General features: G+C 40.6%; 1 protein-coding gene across 5 annotated transcripts in view; it reads left to right on the top strand.

The window, feature by feature from the left end:
• Positions 1–434: 434 nt before the first annotated feature.
• The window catches only part of PTPN22 (protein tyrosine phosphatase, non-receptor type 22 (lymphoid)), a 62681-nt gene continuing 44744 nt past the window's right edge, over positions 435–18371 (top strand). For 3 of the 5 annotated variants that reach the window (XM_012000775.1, XM_012000774.1, XM_012000772.1), the window contains exons 1-9: positions 435–657; positions 12687–12795; positions 13089–13165; positions 13902–13997; positions 14704–14742; positions 15869–15940; positions 16047–16106; positions 17446–17588; positions 17958–18024. In XM_012000775.1, coding sequence (XP_011856165.1) covers positions 571–657; positions 12687–12795; positions 13089–13165; positions 13902–13997; positions 14704–14742; positions 15869–15940; positions 16047–16106; positions 17446–17588; positions 17958–18024 — 750 coding nt within the window. In that variant the 5' untranslated portion in view covers positions 435–570. The remainder of the gene's footprint in view (positions 658–12686; positions 12796–13088; positions 13166–13901; positions 13998–14703; positions 14743–15868; positions 15941–16046; positions 16107–17445; positions 17589–17957; positions 18025–18371) is intronic. The other 2 variants (XM_012000773.1, XM_012000777.1) reach the window with 2 other exon arrangements.

The following is an 18371-nucleotide window of genomic DNA, read 5'->3' as shown; positions in this document are numbered from 1 at the left end:
GACAAGAAACCTTTTGATGAACAGTCGGGGTAGAAGACATGTAACTCTAAATGGTGTCTGTCTTCTTTCCTGGGCCTAACTGAACTTTGCAGAGTTCACCTGGGACATAAGGAAACAGAAGGTGTCAACTGGGCCCTTGTGCTCACTGGGGAAATGGGGAGAGACAGAACTCATGCAGGAGACCTGTAATTCTGCTCTTTCTCTGGGAGGCAAGAAGAAAGGTGGGTTTTGCGCATGAGTGATGGAATGGAATAATCTCAGAGTTAAGCAGACCACAATTTATGTTCTGGTTAGCCTCTTGTTTGTTAAAAATTTGAATTGTAACCAGGTTCCTTTGCTGAGAAGGAAGGCGCTAGGGCCCTGGAGCAAGATGATGGCTGTGTTATGTGACCACAGAAGGTGGTTACGTACTAATTTCCTCTAGGGCTTGTGATGAAGTCAGTAAACCACAGACTTCAGCATGCTCTGCTCAGGCGGCAGCAGTGGCTTTTTGGAGGTGTCTCGGCCATGACACACATTTGACATGCCCTCCCTGAACCTGCTTATAGACTATTTCTGTTGCTCTGCAGCATGGACCAAAGAGAAATTCTGCAGAAGTTCCTGGATGAGGCCCAAAGCAAGAAAATTAACAAAGAGGAATTTACCAATGAATTTCTGGTGAGTTCTGTGTGTGACCCTCTCAGGGTAGTTACATACACTATTTAACTGACTATGTGGGTCCAATTTTCTGAGACCAAATTGCCCTTGGGATAAAGTAAATATCAGGCCTTGAAGGGGAAGACAGAAAAAAAGGCAAACTAAAGTCTGACTTCTCTGAGTGGTTTGCATGTATTTTACGTATTCTCTCAAAATTACTGGTTTTAATATTTTGTTCGCTAGCTCTTTGGAGTTTGGTTAGGAATCCTACAGAAGACATATACAACTCCAGATATAAAACCACTAATATTAATTGAACATCCAGATTTCCCCAGATATCATCCAGATATCTGAGTTGTGGTTTATGCTTCATATTAGTAATTTTAATTAAGAAGAAAGAGACCAATGTTAACTTTTCATACAATATTACATTTTTAGCCTCCCCTTGGGATTCCATTTGGCTGACAAAGGTTTTTGAAGAGCACCAAAACTACCCACTGCCACAGTTTTTTTTTTTTTTTAAGAGTCAGGATCTTACCCTGTCACCCAGGCTGGAGTGTAGCAGTGCAACCATAGTTCACTGTAGCCTTGAACTCCTGGCCTCAAGTGATTCTTCTGCCTCAGCCTCCTGAGTAGCTGGGGCCACAGGTGTGTATCGCCATGCCTGGCTAATTAAAAAAAAATTTTTTTTTTTTTTCCTGGAGAGACGCGCTTTGCTTTGTTGCCCAGGCTCGTCTCGAACTCCTGGCTTCAAGCACGCCTCCCAAGATGCTGGGATTACAGGCATGAACCACTATGTCTGGCCATCATTTTTCTTTTCTTTTTCATATGAAAAATATATTATAACCTGTTTTTTCAATAACAGGCCTTCCTTAACTTCTTTTTCTTGGAGAAGTAGAATGGCTAGGATGGAGAGTAGAGACAAGCGTAGGTCACAGAGAGAAACATGAGTATAAGATAGGTTCAGGTTGGGTGGATTAGATTACCCAGAAGAACAATGCATCTCCTTTGAGAGAACTGTGATTATTGATGCAATGGCAGCTGGGTAGGCCTCATTCACCCTACAAGCTGAGACATCAGATAACATAGGGTGTCTAATAGTACCTATCATGTATTTTAGAATACTTACAGCTGGTGTTTCAGAGATATAAGAATTTTAAACCTTAGCTCTTCAGCTGTGAAGAAATGGGGGGAAAAGGGAGAACTGAAGTACAAACCTGAAATTTAATCATGATTTTTTTCACCAAATTACCAAGTATTTGACATGTTCTTAAATCTTTCTGTTTTCTAACTTATAAAATGGGGATAATAATTAATGTCCTACCTATCCTCACAGGATTGTTGTGATGATTAAATATCAATAACAATAATTAAATGTGGTCATTTACTGAGTACTATTTTTTGAACACTTAGTAGGTACCAAGTTCAGTTCTAAGCACTAAAAATACAGCGGTGAACAAAAAGAACCAAAACCTTTGCCTCTTGGAGCTAACACTCTGGTACCAGATAGTAGATGTGAAAACATTCTGAATGTCTTGAGTAATTAGATATTATGACAGGAACTCCGATGTCAGCTCAACGTGGATAATCTTGTGGTACTATGAAAAATGTGCTCTCACTGCCACTGGCTGAGCAGTCTGAGCCCCTCTGATAGAGTTACCTGAAAGGAGTTAAGTAGGAGGTTCTAGCACATGTGTATACATGTCCCTGCCCCTGCACTATAATTCCTAAGCCAAAGTAACCCAAGGCATAGATGTAAAGAGTGGGCTGACAGGCAGTGCCGGGCCTCTGTTTTATTTTGGTTGTGTTTCTAAAAATAATGCAGACTGGTCAGGTCCTGTGGCTCACGCCTGTAAACCCAGCACTTTGGGAGGCCGAGGTGGGTGGATCGCGTGAGCTCAGGAGTTTGAGACCAGCCTGGCCAACATAATGAAACCCCATCTCTACTAAAAATACAAAAATTAGCTGGGCGTGGTGGCGGGCACCTGTAATCCTAGCTACTCAAGAGGCTAATCAAGAGGCAGGAGAATTGCTTAAACTCGGGAGGCAGAGGTTGCAGTGAGCCGAGATACAGCTGTTGCACGCCAGCCTGGACAACAAGAACGAACCTCTGTCTCAAAAAAAAAAAAATAATAATAATAATAATGTAGACTATATCCCTAATATTTTACCTTTTCTCAGCTAAAGTCATTGTAGTTTCTCACTAAAATATAGCAGCTACTTCCTAACTGGCTTCTCTGCATCTAGCCTTGCCCTACCTTCAATCAATTTTCAGTTCAACACCCAAGTGCTCTTTTAATCATACAAATTTGGTCTTTTTTTTTTTCTTGGAGACAGAGTTTTGCTCTTGTCACCCAGGCTGGAATGCAATGACACGATCTTGGCTCACTGCAGCCTCCACCTCCTTGGTTCAAGTGATTTTCCTGCCTCAGCCTCCCAAGTAGCTGGGATTATAGACATGAACCACCACGCCCGGCTAATTTTGTATTCTCAGTAGAGACAAGGTTTCACCATGTTGACCAGGCTGGTCTAGCCAATCAGGTAATCCACTCGCCTCAGCCTCCCAAAGTACTAGTATTATAGGCGTGAGCTACTGCACCCAGCCAAATCTGGTCATTTTTTCCCTGCTTAAAAACTTGTTATAGTTTTTTTAAGCTGCTTAATATTGTTCAATATAATACACATTTAGAAAAGTACATAAAACATCTAAGTATAATTGTAAAGCAACCATTAGCAGTGTAACCACCACCCAAGTCAAGAAACTGTCAGACCCCCGAAGACCCCTGCCCCATCAGGTCCCCTGCCCCCATCCCACCCTGTCCTGTCCTACCCTGGTCAAGGGATAATCACTATGCTGACTTTTATATTAATCACTTCCTTGCTTTTCTAGCTCCTGCTTTTTAGGACCTTGTTTTTGGGTGGTGATTAAGTGTAACCTCACTGTTCACTGACTCATGTCCTCCAGTGGAAAAATAGTCTTCCTCTCAGCTCCATCTAAAGGTTTCAGATGAGACACCAGAGAGAGAGCTTTGGGGGAGTAGAGGAGTGGTGAATAAGGCTACATTGCTTGCTTGGACAAGGAAAATACTGCCAGTAAATCGGAGGGCTTTCCATCTGGTCATGTTCCATGTCCCATCTTGAGCCCTTAATGTATTCTCCCAGGATTTTATGTTTCTGAGGTTGGAGGACCAATTCTGTGACACAAGGCCACTGTTCACTTAACTGGTGGTACCTTTAGGGGAATTATCAAAATGCATATCTATTTCCAGGTAGATTCCCTGTGCATCCTAACCCCTTTACCCTCTCCCCAGGTCCATGGTTCAGATTTCAGTCTCCACTTCCTTCTTGGCCAGACATCTTTGTACAGAGAACAATACAGATGGCCCTCTATATCCCCAAGTTCTACATCCTTGGATTCAACCAACTATGGATCAAAAATATTTGAAAAAAATACCAAAAATAACACAACAAAAAATAAAAAATGTAAAGCATAGCAACAATTTATCCAGCATTTACATTGTATTAGGTATTACAAGTAATCTAGAGATGATTTAAAATATACAAGAGGATGTGTATAGTATGTGTAAATACTATGCCATTTTATATGAGGGACTTGAGCATCCATAGATTTTGGTATCTTGAAGGGGATAGTCCTGGAACCAGTCCCTCACAGATACTGTGAGAGGACTGTATTCATAATTCGATGTGGCAGTCCTGTTATGACAGCTGAAGCCAATGCCATGCTGCTTAGGTCTTTTCCCTGTGCCAGGACTAAATTCAGTAACTTTTCTGTAGTTGAAGCTACCACTGACCACCCATCTAAGGTTTTTATACATTCATATAAACATTCATTGAGTGCTTATTGTGTGCAAAGTAATGCCCTAGATGCTAGGAATGCAATGCAATACTCCATGCTTTAGTGGAGCTTATTTTGTAAGACAATAGATATGTCTTAGAGAGGCAGACATTAAACAACTAATTAGTATATTAAATATTTAATATAATTGTGACAATCTGGGTGGGGTAGTCAAGGAAACATCAACATTCATTTTCTTATTTACTATTCCTTAAGAAAACCCTGTGAAATAGCTACAACTGTGATTTCTGACTTACAAATGAGGAAACTGAAGCTCTGAGAAGTTAAATAATTGGCCTAAGCTCACTCAGCTGTTCAGCCATAGGGATGAAATTTAACTCAGATCTGTCTTATTACAGAGCTGTGAAATTAATCCTTATCCAATAGTGTTCTACTTCATTCAATGACACTGAGTCTCTCAAAGGACCTAGTTTTAGGGTAAGTGCATAGTGCATAGTTAGTATAGCTTCTACACAGCAGAAACAGCAGGATGCAACTATACTGTTGAAATTTCTAAAGGTACTTTCAAACATTCCTTATTATTGTTATTCTTATAAAACAATGTTATTGAAAGTTAAAAGAAAGTAAACTCACCATAGTACCAACATTCTAACAAATCAAAACTTTTTTTGTGGATCTTGGCCAGGTGAGGTGGCTCGTGCCTGTAATCCCAGCACTTTGAGGCGAGCAGATGGCTTGAGTCCAGGAGTTTGAGACCAGCCTGGGCAACATGGTGAAACCCATCTCTACTAAATATAAAAAATTAGCCAGACGTGGTGGTACATGCCTGTAGTCCCAGCTACCTTGGAGGCTGAAGTGAGAGGATCGCATAGGAGGTGGAGGTTGTAGTGAGCTGAGACTGCACCACTGCACTCCAGCCAGGATGACAGAGTGGGACCCTGTCATACACACACACGAAAACCAACAACAGCTTTTTTGTGTGGATCTTCTAGTTCTTGTCCATTTATATAATTTTTTATATTATGGTAATTATAGCATAGGTACAATTTTGTATTCTCATATTTTCACTTACCATTATACCAAAATTATCAGGCTGATTAAAATGTATATAATTTTTAATGGTTGATAATGCAGCATCATCACATGGACATGTATTTATCCATGTGGGTTTTTGTTGTTGTTGTTGTTGTTGTTGTTGTTGTTTGAGAAGGAGTCTTACTCTGTCACCAGGCTGGAGTGCAGTGCTGTGATCTCGGCTCACTGCAACCTCCTCCTCCCGGGTTCAAGCTATTTTCCTGCCTCAGTCTCTCGAGTAGCTGGGACTACAGGAGTGCACCACCACACCCATCTAATTTTTGTATTTTTAGTAGAGACAGGGTTTCATCATGTTGGCCAGGATGGTCTCGATCTCTTGACCTCGTGATCTGCCCGCCTTGGCCTCCCAAAGTACTGGGATTACAGGTGTGAGCCACTGCACCCGGTCTGTCCATCTGTTTTTTATAATGAAAGAATAATAATCATAATAGAGAATGCTTGTATACCTCTTATAGACACTGTTCTAAACACTCATATATCAACTCATTTACTCCATTGAGGAAGGTACTGTTTTCATTTCCATTTTATAGGTGAGGAAACAAACAGAGAGGTTAATTAACTTGCTCAGGGTCACATAGCTAGTAAGTGGTGGAATTGAATTGCAAGTTCAGGTAGTCTTGCTTTATCATCAGAAGTCATAAAAACTTCGGAGTCATATAAATCTTGCTTTGAATTAAGGTTATGCCCATGATTAGCAGTGTGACCTTTGATTAAGTCAGTAATCGAATAATTACTGGGAATAATATTCACTTTGAGGAACTGCTGTGAAGATAATAAGTATATAAACTTCCTGAGACATAGTAATATCCAAATAATTTAATTATTTCTCCATTGTTAGACATTTGAGTAATTTCTAATTTTTAATGATTATTGATACTAATATGAATATATTTTTCCATGTGGTTTTTCCCTTCTTTTGGATTAATCCTTAGGCTAGATCCCCAAAAATGTTATTACTGGGTCAAAGACTATTAGCATCTAATTGGTTAAGTATTACCAAATGTATTTCCAAAGGAGTTTTTCTAATTTGCAATATGTGAATTTATCATCTTCTCTACCACTCTGCTAGACTTAATAAATATAAAAAAGAATAAAAGATGAAAAAAATTTGCCTACTTACTATGTATCAGGCAATCTGCAAAGTGCTTTGCCATATATGATCTCATTTAATCATTACAACAACCCCAAGAGGAAAATATTATGTTCATTTTACCCATGAAATGGCAAAACCCAGATTTGAAACCAGTCTGTTTTTTTTCAAAGCCTCTTAACCTCTTTACTTAAACTGTATCAGGTAAAAATCATGTTTTTTTTTCTGATATAACTAGCATAAAATAGTACTTTATTATGCTAATTTCACTTATTTGATTTCTGAGCCTGAAAATGTTCCATGATTATTTTAAATCTGCATTTCCTTATATACGTTTTCTGTTCATCTGCTTTCCACAGTCACAACAGCTAATCCATAGAACTGTGTTCCAGACTCTGTGCTAAAAGTGCTTCACAAATAGAACTTCATGTACCTCCCAAAGAACCTTTTAAAATGGCTACCAATACCCTACATAGTGTCTCTCCAGCTTCTTATAGCATGCTCATTTTCTTGTCCTTGCCATGCTTCCTCTGCCATAGGGCCTTGCACACATGTTGTTACCTCTGCCTTGAACATTCCTCACACTCCTCTTTACCTAGATAACATTTAGTACTTTTACTTTATTTTATTTTATTTTATTTTATTTTTTTGAGACGGAGTCTCGCTCTGTCTCCCAGGCTGGAGTGCAGTGGCGCGATCTCTGCTTACTGCAATCTCTGCTTCCTGGGTTCAAGTGATTCTCCTGCCTCAGCCTCCTGAGTGGCTGGGACTACAGGTGCATGCCACCATGCCCAGCTAATTTTTTGTATTTTTAGTATAGATAAGGTTTCACCGTGTTAGCCAGGATGGTCTCTCGATCTCCCGACCTCGTGATCTGCCCACCTTGGCCTCCCAAAGTGCTGGGATTATAGGCATGAGCCACAGTGCCTGGCCTTTTTTTTTTTTTTTTTTTGAGACAGTGCCTCACTTGGTCATCTAGGCTGGAGTCCAGTGGTGTGATCATGGCTCATTGCAGCCTCAACCTCTGGGGTTCCCATCTCAACCTCCCAAAGTGTTGAGATTACAGGTGTGAGCCACCATGCCCGACTAATAATTCTTTAGATCTCAATTTGGTGGTCACTTCTTCAGAGAAAGCTTTCTTTTCTTTTCTTCTTCCTTTTTTTTTTTTTTTTTGAGACAGAGTCTTGCTGTGTCACCCAAGCTGGAGTGCCATGGCTTGATTATAGCTCACTGCAGACTTGACTTCCTGGACTCAAGTGATCCTCCAGCCTCAGCCTCCCAAAGTGCTGGGATTACAACCATGAGCCACCACACCTGGCCAGAGAAAGCTTTCTGGACCTCTTTGAATAGATCAAATCTTCTATTATAAGTTCTTATTAGCACCATATGTTATTTTTCATAGCACTTACCACAATTTCAGTTTTTTTTTTTTGTTGGTTTGTTTTTTTGAGACGGAGTTTTGCTCTTTTTGCCCAGACCAGAGTGCAATGGCGCGATCTTGGCTTACCACAAGTGATTCACTGCAGGCGAAGTTGCAGTGAGCCAAGATCATGCCACTGAACACTAGCCTGGATGACAGAGTGAGACCCCATCTTAAAAAAAAAAAAAGGCATTTATTACATATGAACGATTCATTGAATCCCAGTAGAAAGAAGATAACTAGTTCTGAAGGCCAGGTTTAAGTGCTAATGGTTTAAAATATACTAGAATTCAGACTGGTACTACAGCAACTTCTGGAGACTCAATAGAAGACCAGAGACAGATCAAAGCTCTGGTTACATCTTGGTTCTATAAAGGAGACATAGATACATCCTGGTTCTGTATGTATTACAGTAATGATACTAACCAAACAGTTATCAACATGGTACATCCTACAGAGCAAGTGCACAAACATCTATGAATTGACACTACTCATTCCTGGGAATCAGCCTATCACTTGAACATATCTATCGGCATTTCTTGACCTTTGTGCACATTAATGTGCAATTTTTAAAAATGCCACCACCAGAATAAATGTATCACATCACCTCTGAAGCTGACTTCTCTAACTCCAACTCTAGTCTCTCACTAGGGACCATCTAGTCCTATATTTTCATTTACTCACAGGACACTTAAAACACATTTCTTGGCTAAGCACAGTGGCTCATGCCTGTAATCCCTGCACTTTGGGAGGCTGAGGCAGGCGGATCACTTGAGGTCAAGACTTCAAGTCCAGCCTGGTCAATGTGGTAAAACCCCATCTCTAAAAAAAAAAATACAAAAATTAGCTGGGCATGGTGGCAGGTGCCTGTAATCCCAGCTACTCAGGAGGCTGAGGCGGGAGGATCACTTGAACCTGGGAGGCAGAGGTCGAGGTGAGCCAAGATTGCGCCACTGCACTCTCTGCTGGGCGACAAGGCAAGACTCTGTCTCAAAAACCAACCAACCAACAAACAAACACACACATTTCTTGTCATTTTCTCACATTTTATGTATCTAAAGTTGAACCTCTTGGTTTACTCACCCCAATTTAGCTATTGCCTACCCACCTACCCATTTGCCCCACTATTGCACTGGAAACTAACCTCGATAAGTTTGTTGATCTTGTTGAAGATGATTGCACTGCACGCTCAGACAATTCAGTCTTGTCCTCCATTCCTGTTGGTAGTTCTCCTGATTACTGGATTTAGAGGCCTGAACTCCTAATGCCATTCCTTACCACTCGCGCTTTTTCTGTCCTGATGGAGGCTTGGGATAATACTGACCTATATTTGCAAGGCACGGAGGAACTACCTTGCAAAGTTCTGGAGACAACTAAACTTTGTGTTCTCCCACCTAGCACAGGAGGGCCAAGTTTGATTTTCCTCTCTCTAAAATGTCTCTAAAATGCTATGTCTTCTATTCAATAATGTAGTCCTTCAAGGCAAAGATATCGTGGTCTTGTACTTTCTTTTACTTTCTGTTCTCTTTTGGGAGTGACTTTATTTTATTTACTGGTCTATGAGAATAACATGCAAATGACTCAATCCGAATTTCTAGAATCTAGTACTCCTTATTATACTGGCCAGGATCCCCGTTCTCCTCTCCTTTCTTGAAATGAAAGGGGTAGTATCATCTACAAACCAAATGAACTTACTATTAGCTTATCAAGCATACACAGAATCTGGTTTCTCACATATTCCACCCTATTTCAGGGCCCACAAGGGATGCTGAGCTCTCTCTTCACTTTATTCTCTTTTTTATTTTTATTTTTTTTGAGACGGAGTCTCACACTGTCACCCAGGCTGGAGTACAGTGGCGTGATCTTGGCTCACTGCAATCTCTTCCTCCCAGGTTCAAGCGATTCTCCTTGCCTTAGCCTCCTGAGTAGCTGGGATTACAGGGGTCAGCCACCACGCCCAGCTAATTTTTTTTTTTTTTTTGTATTTTTAGTAGAGATGGGGTTTCACTATGTTGGCCAGGCTGATTTCGAACTCCTAACCTAGTGATCTGCCTGCCTCGGCCTCCAAAAGTGCTGGGATTACAGGTGTGAGCCACCACACCCAGCCTCTTCACTTTATCCTCTTGGCAACTATTCCCCTGACTTCTCTTGATGGTACCTCTTCTAGGGAACTCACACCCCCTACCTTGTACTTGGCAGAGAAATAACTTCACCCTTTAGATCTCGTATCTTTTCTTCCCAAACTTAAACCCATCCCCATGACCCTGCTTCCTCTTTTATACCCTTTTGCTTTCTACTCTCAGAGTTCCTCCTTTTCTGGTGTAGTTTATCACTTCTGCCCTAATTCTGCCCTAATGTGTTCTTTGTTGGGGTATTGGATCCCAGGTGTCTGGCAGGAAGAGAGGTGGAAGAGAAAAATGAAGCCTGCCGGGCGCGGTGGCTCACGCCTGTAATTCCAGCACTTTGGGAGGCCGAGGTGGGGGGATCACTTGAGGTCAGGAGTTCAAGACCAGCCTGACCAACATGGTGAAACCCCATCTCTACTAAAAATACAAAAGAAAATTGACTGGACGCAGTGGCTCACGCCTGTAATCCCAGCACTTCGGGAGGCCAAGGCAGGCAGATCACGAGGTCAGGAGATCGAGACCATCCTGGCCAACATGGTGAAATCCTGTCTCTACTAAAAATACAAAAAATTGGCCAGGCGTGGTGGCAGGCGCCTGTAATCCCAGCTACTTGGGAGGCTGAGGCATGAGAATTGCTTGAACCCGTGCCGCAGAGGTTGCAGTGAACTGAGACTATGCCATTACACGCCAGCCTGGGCAATAGAGCGAGACACTGTCTAAAAAAAAAAAATGCAGAAAGAAAAAGGAAGTCTTCACAGTGGTATGACCTTAAGATGTTTGAAGGAAAAAAATCAAATCTTTCATACATTGCAAATGAATTATTCTGTAGGCATTTCCTGTGTGATGTTTTGCTAAGAGTGTCTCCCTTTGTCATCCAGCTAGATTACTCCAGGGGGAGAAAAGGAGTAGGACAAATAAAAGCCATTCTGCCTCATTATTGAAGGTGGCAGTGAAGGCAGCTAAACAAATATAGGACACATACACACACATCCATCACCTTTATCTATAACATTTTGCCAAATTAATTGAAGCATATCTTACGCAAAGGGGTTTGTGTATAGCATTCTCCCTAGAAAGTGTTCCAAAAGCAAAATAAAACAAAAATAAATAAAAACAGTATAACAAGGAGTATGCACTGACCTTAGTTCTGGAGATTCCTAGAATAAACTGTTCTGGGACTTGAGATCTTTTCAGCAGCCTTGGGATCAAAAGCAACCTGAAAATGATCATTCTGGGGTTGCTTAAGAGCAGGGAGATTTGAAAAATTGGTGTAACTTCAGCTGAAATTCAGCATAGTCTTTCATGTGTCCTTAAATTCCCAAATTAGTCCATTTGTATCCATATCCATCTTGAAGTAAAAATATGGTATAAAGATAGTTCAATAGCTTCTTGGGGTTCAAAGTAAAGCAAACAAACAAACAAACAAACAAACAAAAAGATATCAGTTCAGTATCTCTCCTCTCAAATCCAGTTCTGAAAATCTAGAGGAATTCAAATTACAGTAGGCTCTCTCTACAGAGGATGTGTTTGAAGACCTACAGTAGATGCCTGAAACTGCAGATAGTACCAAATCCTATGCATACTATGTTGTTTTTACCTATACATACATATCTATAATTAAGGTCAATTTATAAATTAGGCACAACAAGAGATTAGCAATAATAGCTAGTAATACAATAGAACAATTATGATAATATACTGTAATAAAAGTTATGTGAGGCCAAGGAAGGTGGATTGCTTGAGCCCAGGAGTTTGAGACCAGCCTGGGCAACATGGTGAAATCCCTTCTTAACTGAAAATATGAGAATTATTCGGGTGTGATGCTCGCGCCTGTGGTCCCAGCTTTCAGGAGGTAAGGCTGAGGTGGGAGGTGAGGCTGAGGTGGGAGGTGAGACTGAGGTGGGAGAATCACCTGAGCCCAGAAAGTTGAGGCTGCATTGAGCTGTGACTAAGCCACTGTACTCCACCCTGGGTGACAGAGTGAAACTCTATTTAAAAAAAAAAAAAAAAAAAAAAAGTGACTGCTTTTGGAACTGAAATCTTTGAAATTTTGCTAGATACAGACAGATTTTATTCAGCTTAAGAAAAAAAAAAGTGATCTGAAGTAAAAAGACTAATGGAACTTAATAATTTTCCAGTTGACCATTTAACTAAAAAGCAGTTATGAAGAAAGTAAATTAAGCTTTTAATATCTGCCTGTTGGGTGGAGCATATAGCTTGCTTCCAGAAGATATTTGGTTCTTAAAATATTCACAACTTTCACCTTTAAGTTCACGCTATCTATGGCTCAGCTGCAGTAAGTGTGATCTTTTCACTTCCCCAAATGTCACTGAACTCAGGTCTCTTTATGCTCTGCAGCTCTGTCCTGAATGGAGTCAGAACCAGAAGATAATAAAAGGGTTGAGGTAGAATGTTTTGCCAGTGGAAAAGGAAAACTCTTTAGAGATAGCTTCTTACCCCATTTCTCTATGAAGATTAATTTTTCTTGGAATCTTATTACAGAAGCTGAAAAGGCAATCTACCAAGTACAAGGCAGACAAAACCTATCCTACAACTGTGGCTGAGAAGCCCAAGAATATCAAGAAAAACAGATATAAGGATATTTTACCCTGTAAGTTCCATTTCTCTCTATAAACTCATACTTTCTCCCAACCTCAATCATTACTATCTCTTTGTACCCACTGCTTACTGATCCTGACCTTGGAACATAGTATTGACAACTTAGTTTGTACTATTTATGACTGCAAAAGAATATTCATTCATTCATTCATTCATTCATTCATTCATTCATTCATTCATTCACTTGTTCATGCATGAGCATACACTATTCACAGTGTTAGGCCCTGACTTAAATCTGCTGACTAAGCTCTCTTAATTATACTATGTCTGTCTTTTGTATTATAGATGATTATAGCCGGGTAGAACTATCCCTGATAACCTCTGATGAGGATTCCAGCTACATCAATGCCAACTTCATTAAGGTACAGTGAAAGAAAATAGCCGGGCGCAGTGGCTCACACCTGTAATCCTAGCACTTTGGGAGGCCAAGGCGGGCAGATCACCAGAGGTCACGGTTTCAAGACCAGCCTGGCCAGCATGGTGAAACCCTGTCTCTACTAAAAGTACACAAATCAGCCAGGCGTGATGGTGTGTGCCTGTAGTCCCAGCTACTCAGGAGGCAGAGGCAGGAGAATTGCTTGAACCTGGGAGGTGGAGGTTGCAATGAGCTGAGATCAGGCCACTGCACTCCAGCCTGGGCGACAAGAGCCAGACTCCCATCTAAAAAAAAGAAAAAAGAAAGAAAATAAAAGCAGTCCACATTTCCCTAGATACCTAAAAAAAGGGGAGGGCTGGCTGGACTCAGTGGCTCATGCGTGTAATCCCAGCACTTTGGGAGGCTGAGGCGGGAGGATCACTTGAACCCAAGAATTTGAGACCAGCCTGGGCAACATATGAGACCCCATCTCAACAAAAAGTTAAAAAATTAAACAGGTGTGGTGGCATGTGCTTGTAGTCCCAGCTACTGGAGAGGCTGAGTAAGGGGATTGCTTGAGAACAGGAGGTCAAGGCTGCAGTGAGCCGTGATTATGCCACTGCACCCCAGCCTGAGTAACACAGTGAGACTGTCTCAAAAAAAAAAAAAAAAGGGAAGGGGAGGACTAGGTGAGAACACGGTATTATTTGTAGTCACGCCACGTAATTTCTGTTCCCCTTTAGGGAGTTTATGGACCCAAGACTTATATTGCCACCCAGGGTCCTTTATCTACAACCCTCCTGGACTTCTGGAGGATGATTTGGGAATACAGCGTCCTTGTAAGTATAGCGTTGCTTCTGTTACTTTATTCTCTACTTTATTAAAAACAGTGCCTTTAAAAAATTGGTCAGTGGAACTTCAGGGTTCAGGCCTCTTTTAGTCAGAATCACAATGTCATTCTTGTCTAAGGAAATGAAAGTTCTTAGCCAGGTGTACTCTGGGAGGCCAAGAGGGGTGGATAGCTTGAGCCTAGGGGTTCTAGACCAGCCTGGGCAATATGGCAAAACGCTGTCTCTACAAAAAATACAAAAATTAGCTGCGAGTGGTGGTGTGTGCCTATAGTCTCGGCTACTCAGGAAGCTGATGTGGGAGGATTGCTTGTGCCCATGAGGTTGAGACTGCAGTGAGTTGAGATTGTGCCACAGCACTCCAGCCTGGGTGACAGAATGAGACCCTGTCTCAAAAATAAATACATTTTTAAAAATAATAAAAATAAATTTAAAAATTAGAAAGTTCTTACCTTGACAGGTTCATCTGGTAACAAGATTACTGGTTTGAACAGAGAAAGGGGAAGTATTGTCAGAACGAAGGAAGAGTAAGAGCAATGTTTCATAAGTTACCAGGATTTCTTTTTTGGTTAAAAAAAAAAACAACAACAAAAAAGGAAAAAGAATGGTTAATACTTTCTGACTCTGGGATCCATGTATTAACTGCTCTTTCTAACTATACATGAATGTTTAAGTTTCTATCTATTTCATCCCCCAGATCATTGTTATGGCATGCATGGAGTATGAAATGGGAAAGGTAAGTTACTTACTAGTACCTGCTGACCTACAAACAAAGGAAAGAAGAAAAAGGAGGGTGAAATTAGCAGCAGAACTCCTAAGTGTGCCTAGATAAAACTTATGTCATCTTTCTAGTTTTCAATTTTGCAATGCCACGTGATTCTCAGGGGACTTTTTTTTTTTCTCATAAGAATCCTATTTGTTTTCTCAGTAGACTCTATGTTTTAAAGTTAAAAACAAAATATGCTTTTAACATTAACAAATCACTTGCCCATTTCTATTAATCAGATATCTTTAACTGCCAGCCGGAGCTTTTAATCCTGTGCTGTCCCATATTGCATCCACCAGACACATACAGCTATTGAGCATTTAAAATACGGCTAATGTGACTGGGAAACTCAATTATTTTAATTGATTTAAACTTAAAAACTGACATGCAATTCAGCTATCAGAAAGCTGTTTGAGTATGTGAAAATTTTTGAGATGTAAGTTTTATTAAATCTAAATGGAAATAAAATACTTCCAAAATTTGGCATCCTAATTGAGATTAGCTATAAATATAAAATACACACTGGAATTTGAAGACTTAGTAAAAAATGCCAAATATCTGATAATTATTTTATATTGGTTACATGTCAAAATGTTTTGATATGTAGGGCTAAGATATGTTATTAAAATTAATTTCACCTCTTTTCATTTTTTAATGTGTCTATCTGAAAATTTAAAATTACATTTGTGGCTCACATTATATTTTTACTGGATATTACTGTTCTACTGTTGCCATTCTGAGTTGACAATTCTAATCAAAACCAAGGAAACCAGGTATTTCACTTAGCTTGTGCAGCTGTTTTAGTAGACATATAATTTCTGTTAGTTCCTGTGAAATACTGAAAATAGGTCAAAGATTTCTATTTCTACTTTTTCAGACTCCCAGGAAGTCTGTAATTTATATATCCTTTAATGTTTGTTTTCCCATCTTTGGAGATTTTAATAATGTAGGGGTTGAAGCCCAAGGGGGTTAGATGCACCTAACCTAAGGTGAAGGACAGGGCTAAATTTGCTTCCAGATGAGGGAGTGGGTTTTATTCCCCCGAAGAGACTAGAATACATGGAGGGAAATCACTGCATTCTGCTTTGTGCAACAGAAAAAGTGTGAGCGCTACTGGGCTGAGCCAGGAGAGATGCAGCTGGAATTTGGCCCTTTCTCTATATCCTGTGTAAGTATAATGTCTGTTCTCATGTCTGAGTAAAGCCTTCAGGGTCTACCTTATAGTGAGCTTGTCTTTGCAATCACTAATATTTTGGTCTTCTTTTTCTTTTTAGGAAGCTGAAAAAAGGAAATCTGATTATATAATCAGGACTCTAAAAGTTAAGTTCAATAGTGTAAGTATAAAAACTCTAAGGCTTTTGAGTTTATCAAAAGCCTATAGAGATCAGGCAAGTAAATATAGATGTGTGTAGCTCAGGCTGGGCATAAGACAATGGGGAGTGGTAGGGTCTTTGATGTCGTGAATGAGTCTTCATATTCAAGAGAATTTTGAGCCTGGCCAACATGGCAAAAACCCGTCTCTACTAAAAACACAAAAAAATTAGCTGGGTGTGATGGTGCATGCCTGTGGTTCCAGCTAGTCAGGAGGCTTAGGCAGGAGAAATCATTTGAGCCCTGGAGGCGGAGGTTGCAGTGAACCGAGATGGTGCCACTGCACTGCAGCCTGGGTGACAGAGCAAGACCTTGTCTCAAAGAAGAAGAAAAAAAGAAGAAACCGTTGGTATAATATGTCTTCAATCTATTCTCTACCATGACACACATATAAAATGATAATATTTGTAGGGTAAACAGAAGCTGAACAGTACATAGAGACTGGGGACCAGTTTGAGAGCTTAGGCTGCCCTAGGCCCTGCCCAGCTTCTCTAAGGCAAAGAGATTTAATATATCAGCATGATTGTGGCACATTTGAGGCATACCGGTTGGGAAACACTGGTTTCCCAACTATTTTCATATCCAGCTATTGCCTCTTGTGAATGGGGCAGATGGGGTCAAAAGTGACCTGAAATCACTTTTAATTGTTTTCAGAAAGCATCTGGTCACCTGAGATTTATAGAGAAGAAACCGGAATAAATTTCTAAAAGGATATAGATAAAACTTAGTATGCCGGACTGATGTCTTGGTATAATGAGGTGGAGTTCCAGCCTTCAGTTGTCTTCTTATCCTGGCTATTTTAAAAATAATTTCAACTTTTTTTTGGGGGGGGGAGGAGGGGACAGAGTTGTGCTCTGTCACCCAGGCTGGAGTGTGGAGTGTGCAGTGGTGCAATCTCGGCTTACTGCAACCTGAGCCTCCTGGGTCCAAGCAACTCTTGTGCTGCAGCCTCCCCAGTAGCTGGGACTACAGGTGTGCGCCACCATGCCTGGCTAATTTTTGTATTTTTAGTAGAGACAGGGTTTCCCCATGTTGGTCAGGATGGTCTTGAACTTCTGAACTCAAGTAATCTGCCTGCCTTGGCCTCCCAAAGTGCTAGGATTACAGGCGTAAACCACCACACCCAGCCTCAACTTTAATTTTATGAATATAATACATAAGGGCGTAAATGTGCAGGTTTGTTACATGGGAATACTGTGTGCCACGGAATAATCGCATCACCCCAGGTAGTGAGCATCGTACCTAATAGGTAGTTTTTCTGCCCTTGCCTCTCTTCCCCTCCCATCTGGCTATTTTTTATAGGACACTCGAACTATCTACCAGTTTCATTACAAGAATTGGCCAGACCATGATGTACCTTCATCTATAGACCCTATTCTTGAGCTCATCTGGGATGTACGTTGTTACCAAGAGGATGACAGTGTTCCCATATGCATTCACTGCAGGTATGATGCTATGTATAAACCTTCTACCTAGAATGAACCAAATGTCAGCGTCTGGCTAGGACTTTGTAATTGAAAGGGGGAAAGGTTAATAGCAGAAACAAATGACAATAAATTCAACCTAAGCATTAAATTCATGTTTTTCTGATAAGTTACTTGTGAGTAGTACAACTCTAGAGACTCTTGCTCTGAGATGTTGCCTAGGACCTGTGGCATGACAAATATGCTCTGGGAAATGGTGGGGTTTGGGAAGTTTAATTGTCCCCAGGCATCTTCTTCCTCAAATCTGTTGGTGAAATTTTCCAGCTACTGTCAATGGTCCATTCTCTCTAGGTATACATGCATACATGCTACTGTAATCTTTCATTTCAGTGCTGGCTGTGGAAGGACTGGTGTTATTTGTGCTATTGACTATACATGGATGTTGCTAAAAGATGGGGTGAGTTTCTCTCAGCAGGCACTTCCCATTTTCTTACTCTACTGCTTTCATATTAGTAATTGTTTGGTTTTTCAAAATATCTATCTTTATGGTTCATTTTTTCTAGAAAATGTACTTGTAGACCCACTCTGTCAGATGATTAAATTAGTTCCCAGGTAGGTGGGTCTTAAAGGGTGGTCCACAGACAAGAAGCATCAGCATCACCTGAGAACTTGTTAGAAATGTAATATATATTGGGCTATGTTATTAAAATTAATTTCACCTATTTTCATTTTTGAATGTGTCTGTTTGAAAATTTAGGCTGGGTGTGGTGGCTCACGCCTGTAATCCCAGCACTTTGGGAGGCC

Source organism: Mandrillus leucophaeus, unplaced genomic scaffold, assembly GCF_000951045.1.
Source record: "Mandrillus leucophaeus isolate KB7577 unplaced genomic scaffold, Mleu.le_1.0 Scaffold64, whole genome shotgun sequence".
Taxonomy (NCBI): Eukaryota; Metazoa; Chordata; class Mammalia; order Primates; family Cercopithecidae; genus Mandrillus; species Mandrillus leucophaeus.
The sequence above is the reverse complement of the archived record's forward strand: the minus strand, read 5'-3'. Positions and strand labels throughout refer to the sequence as shown.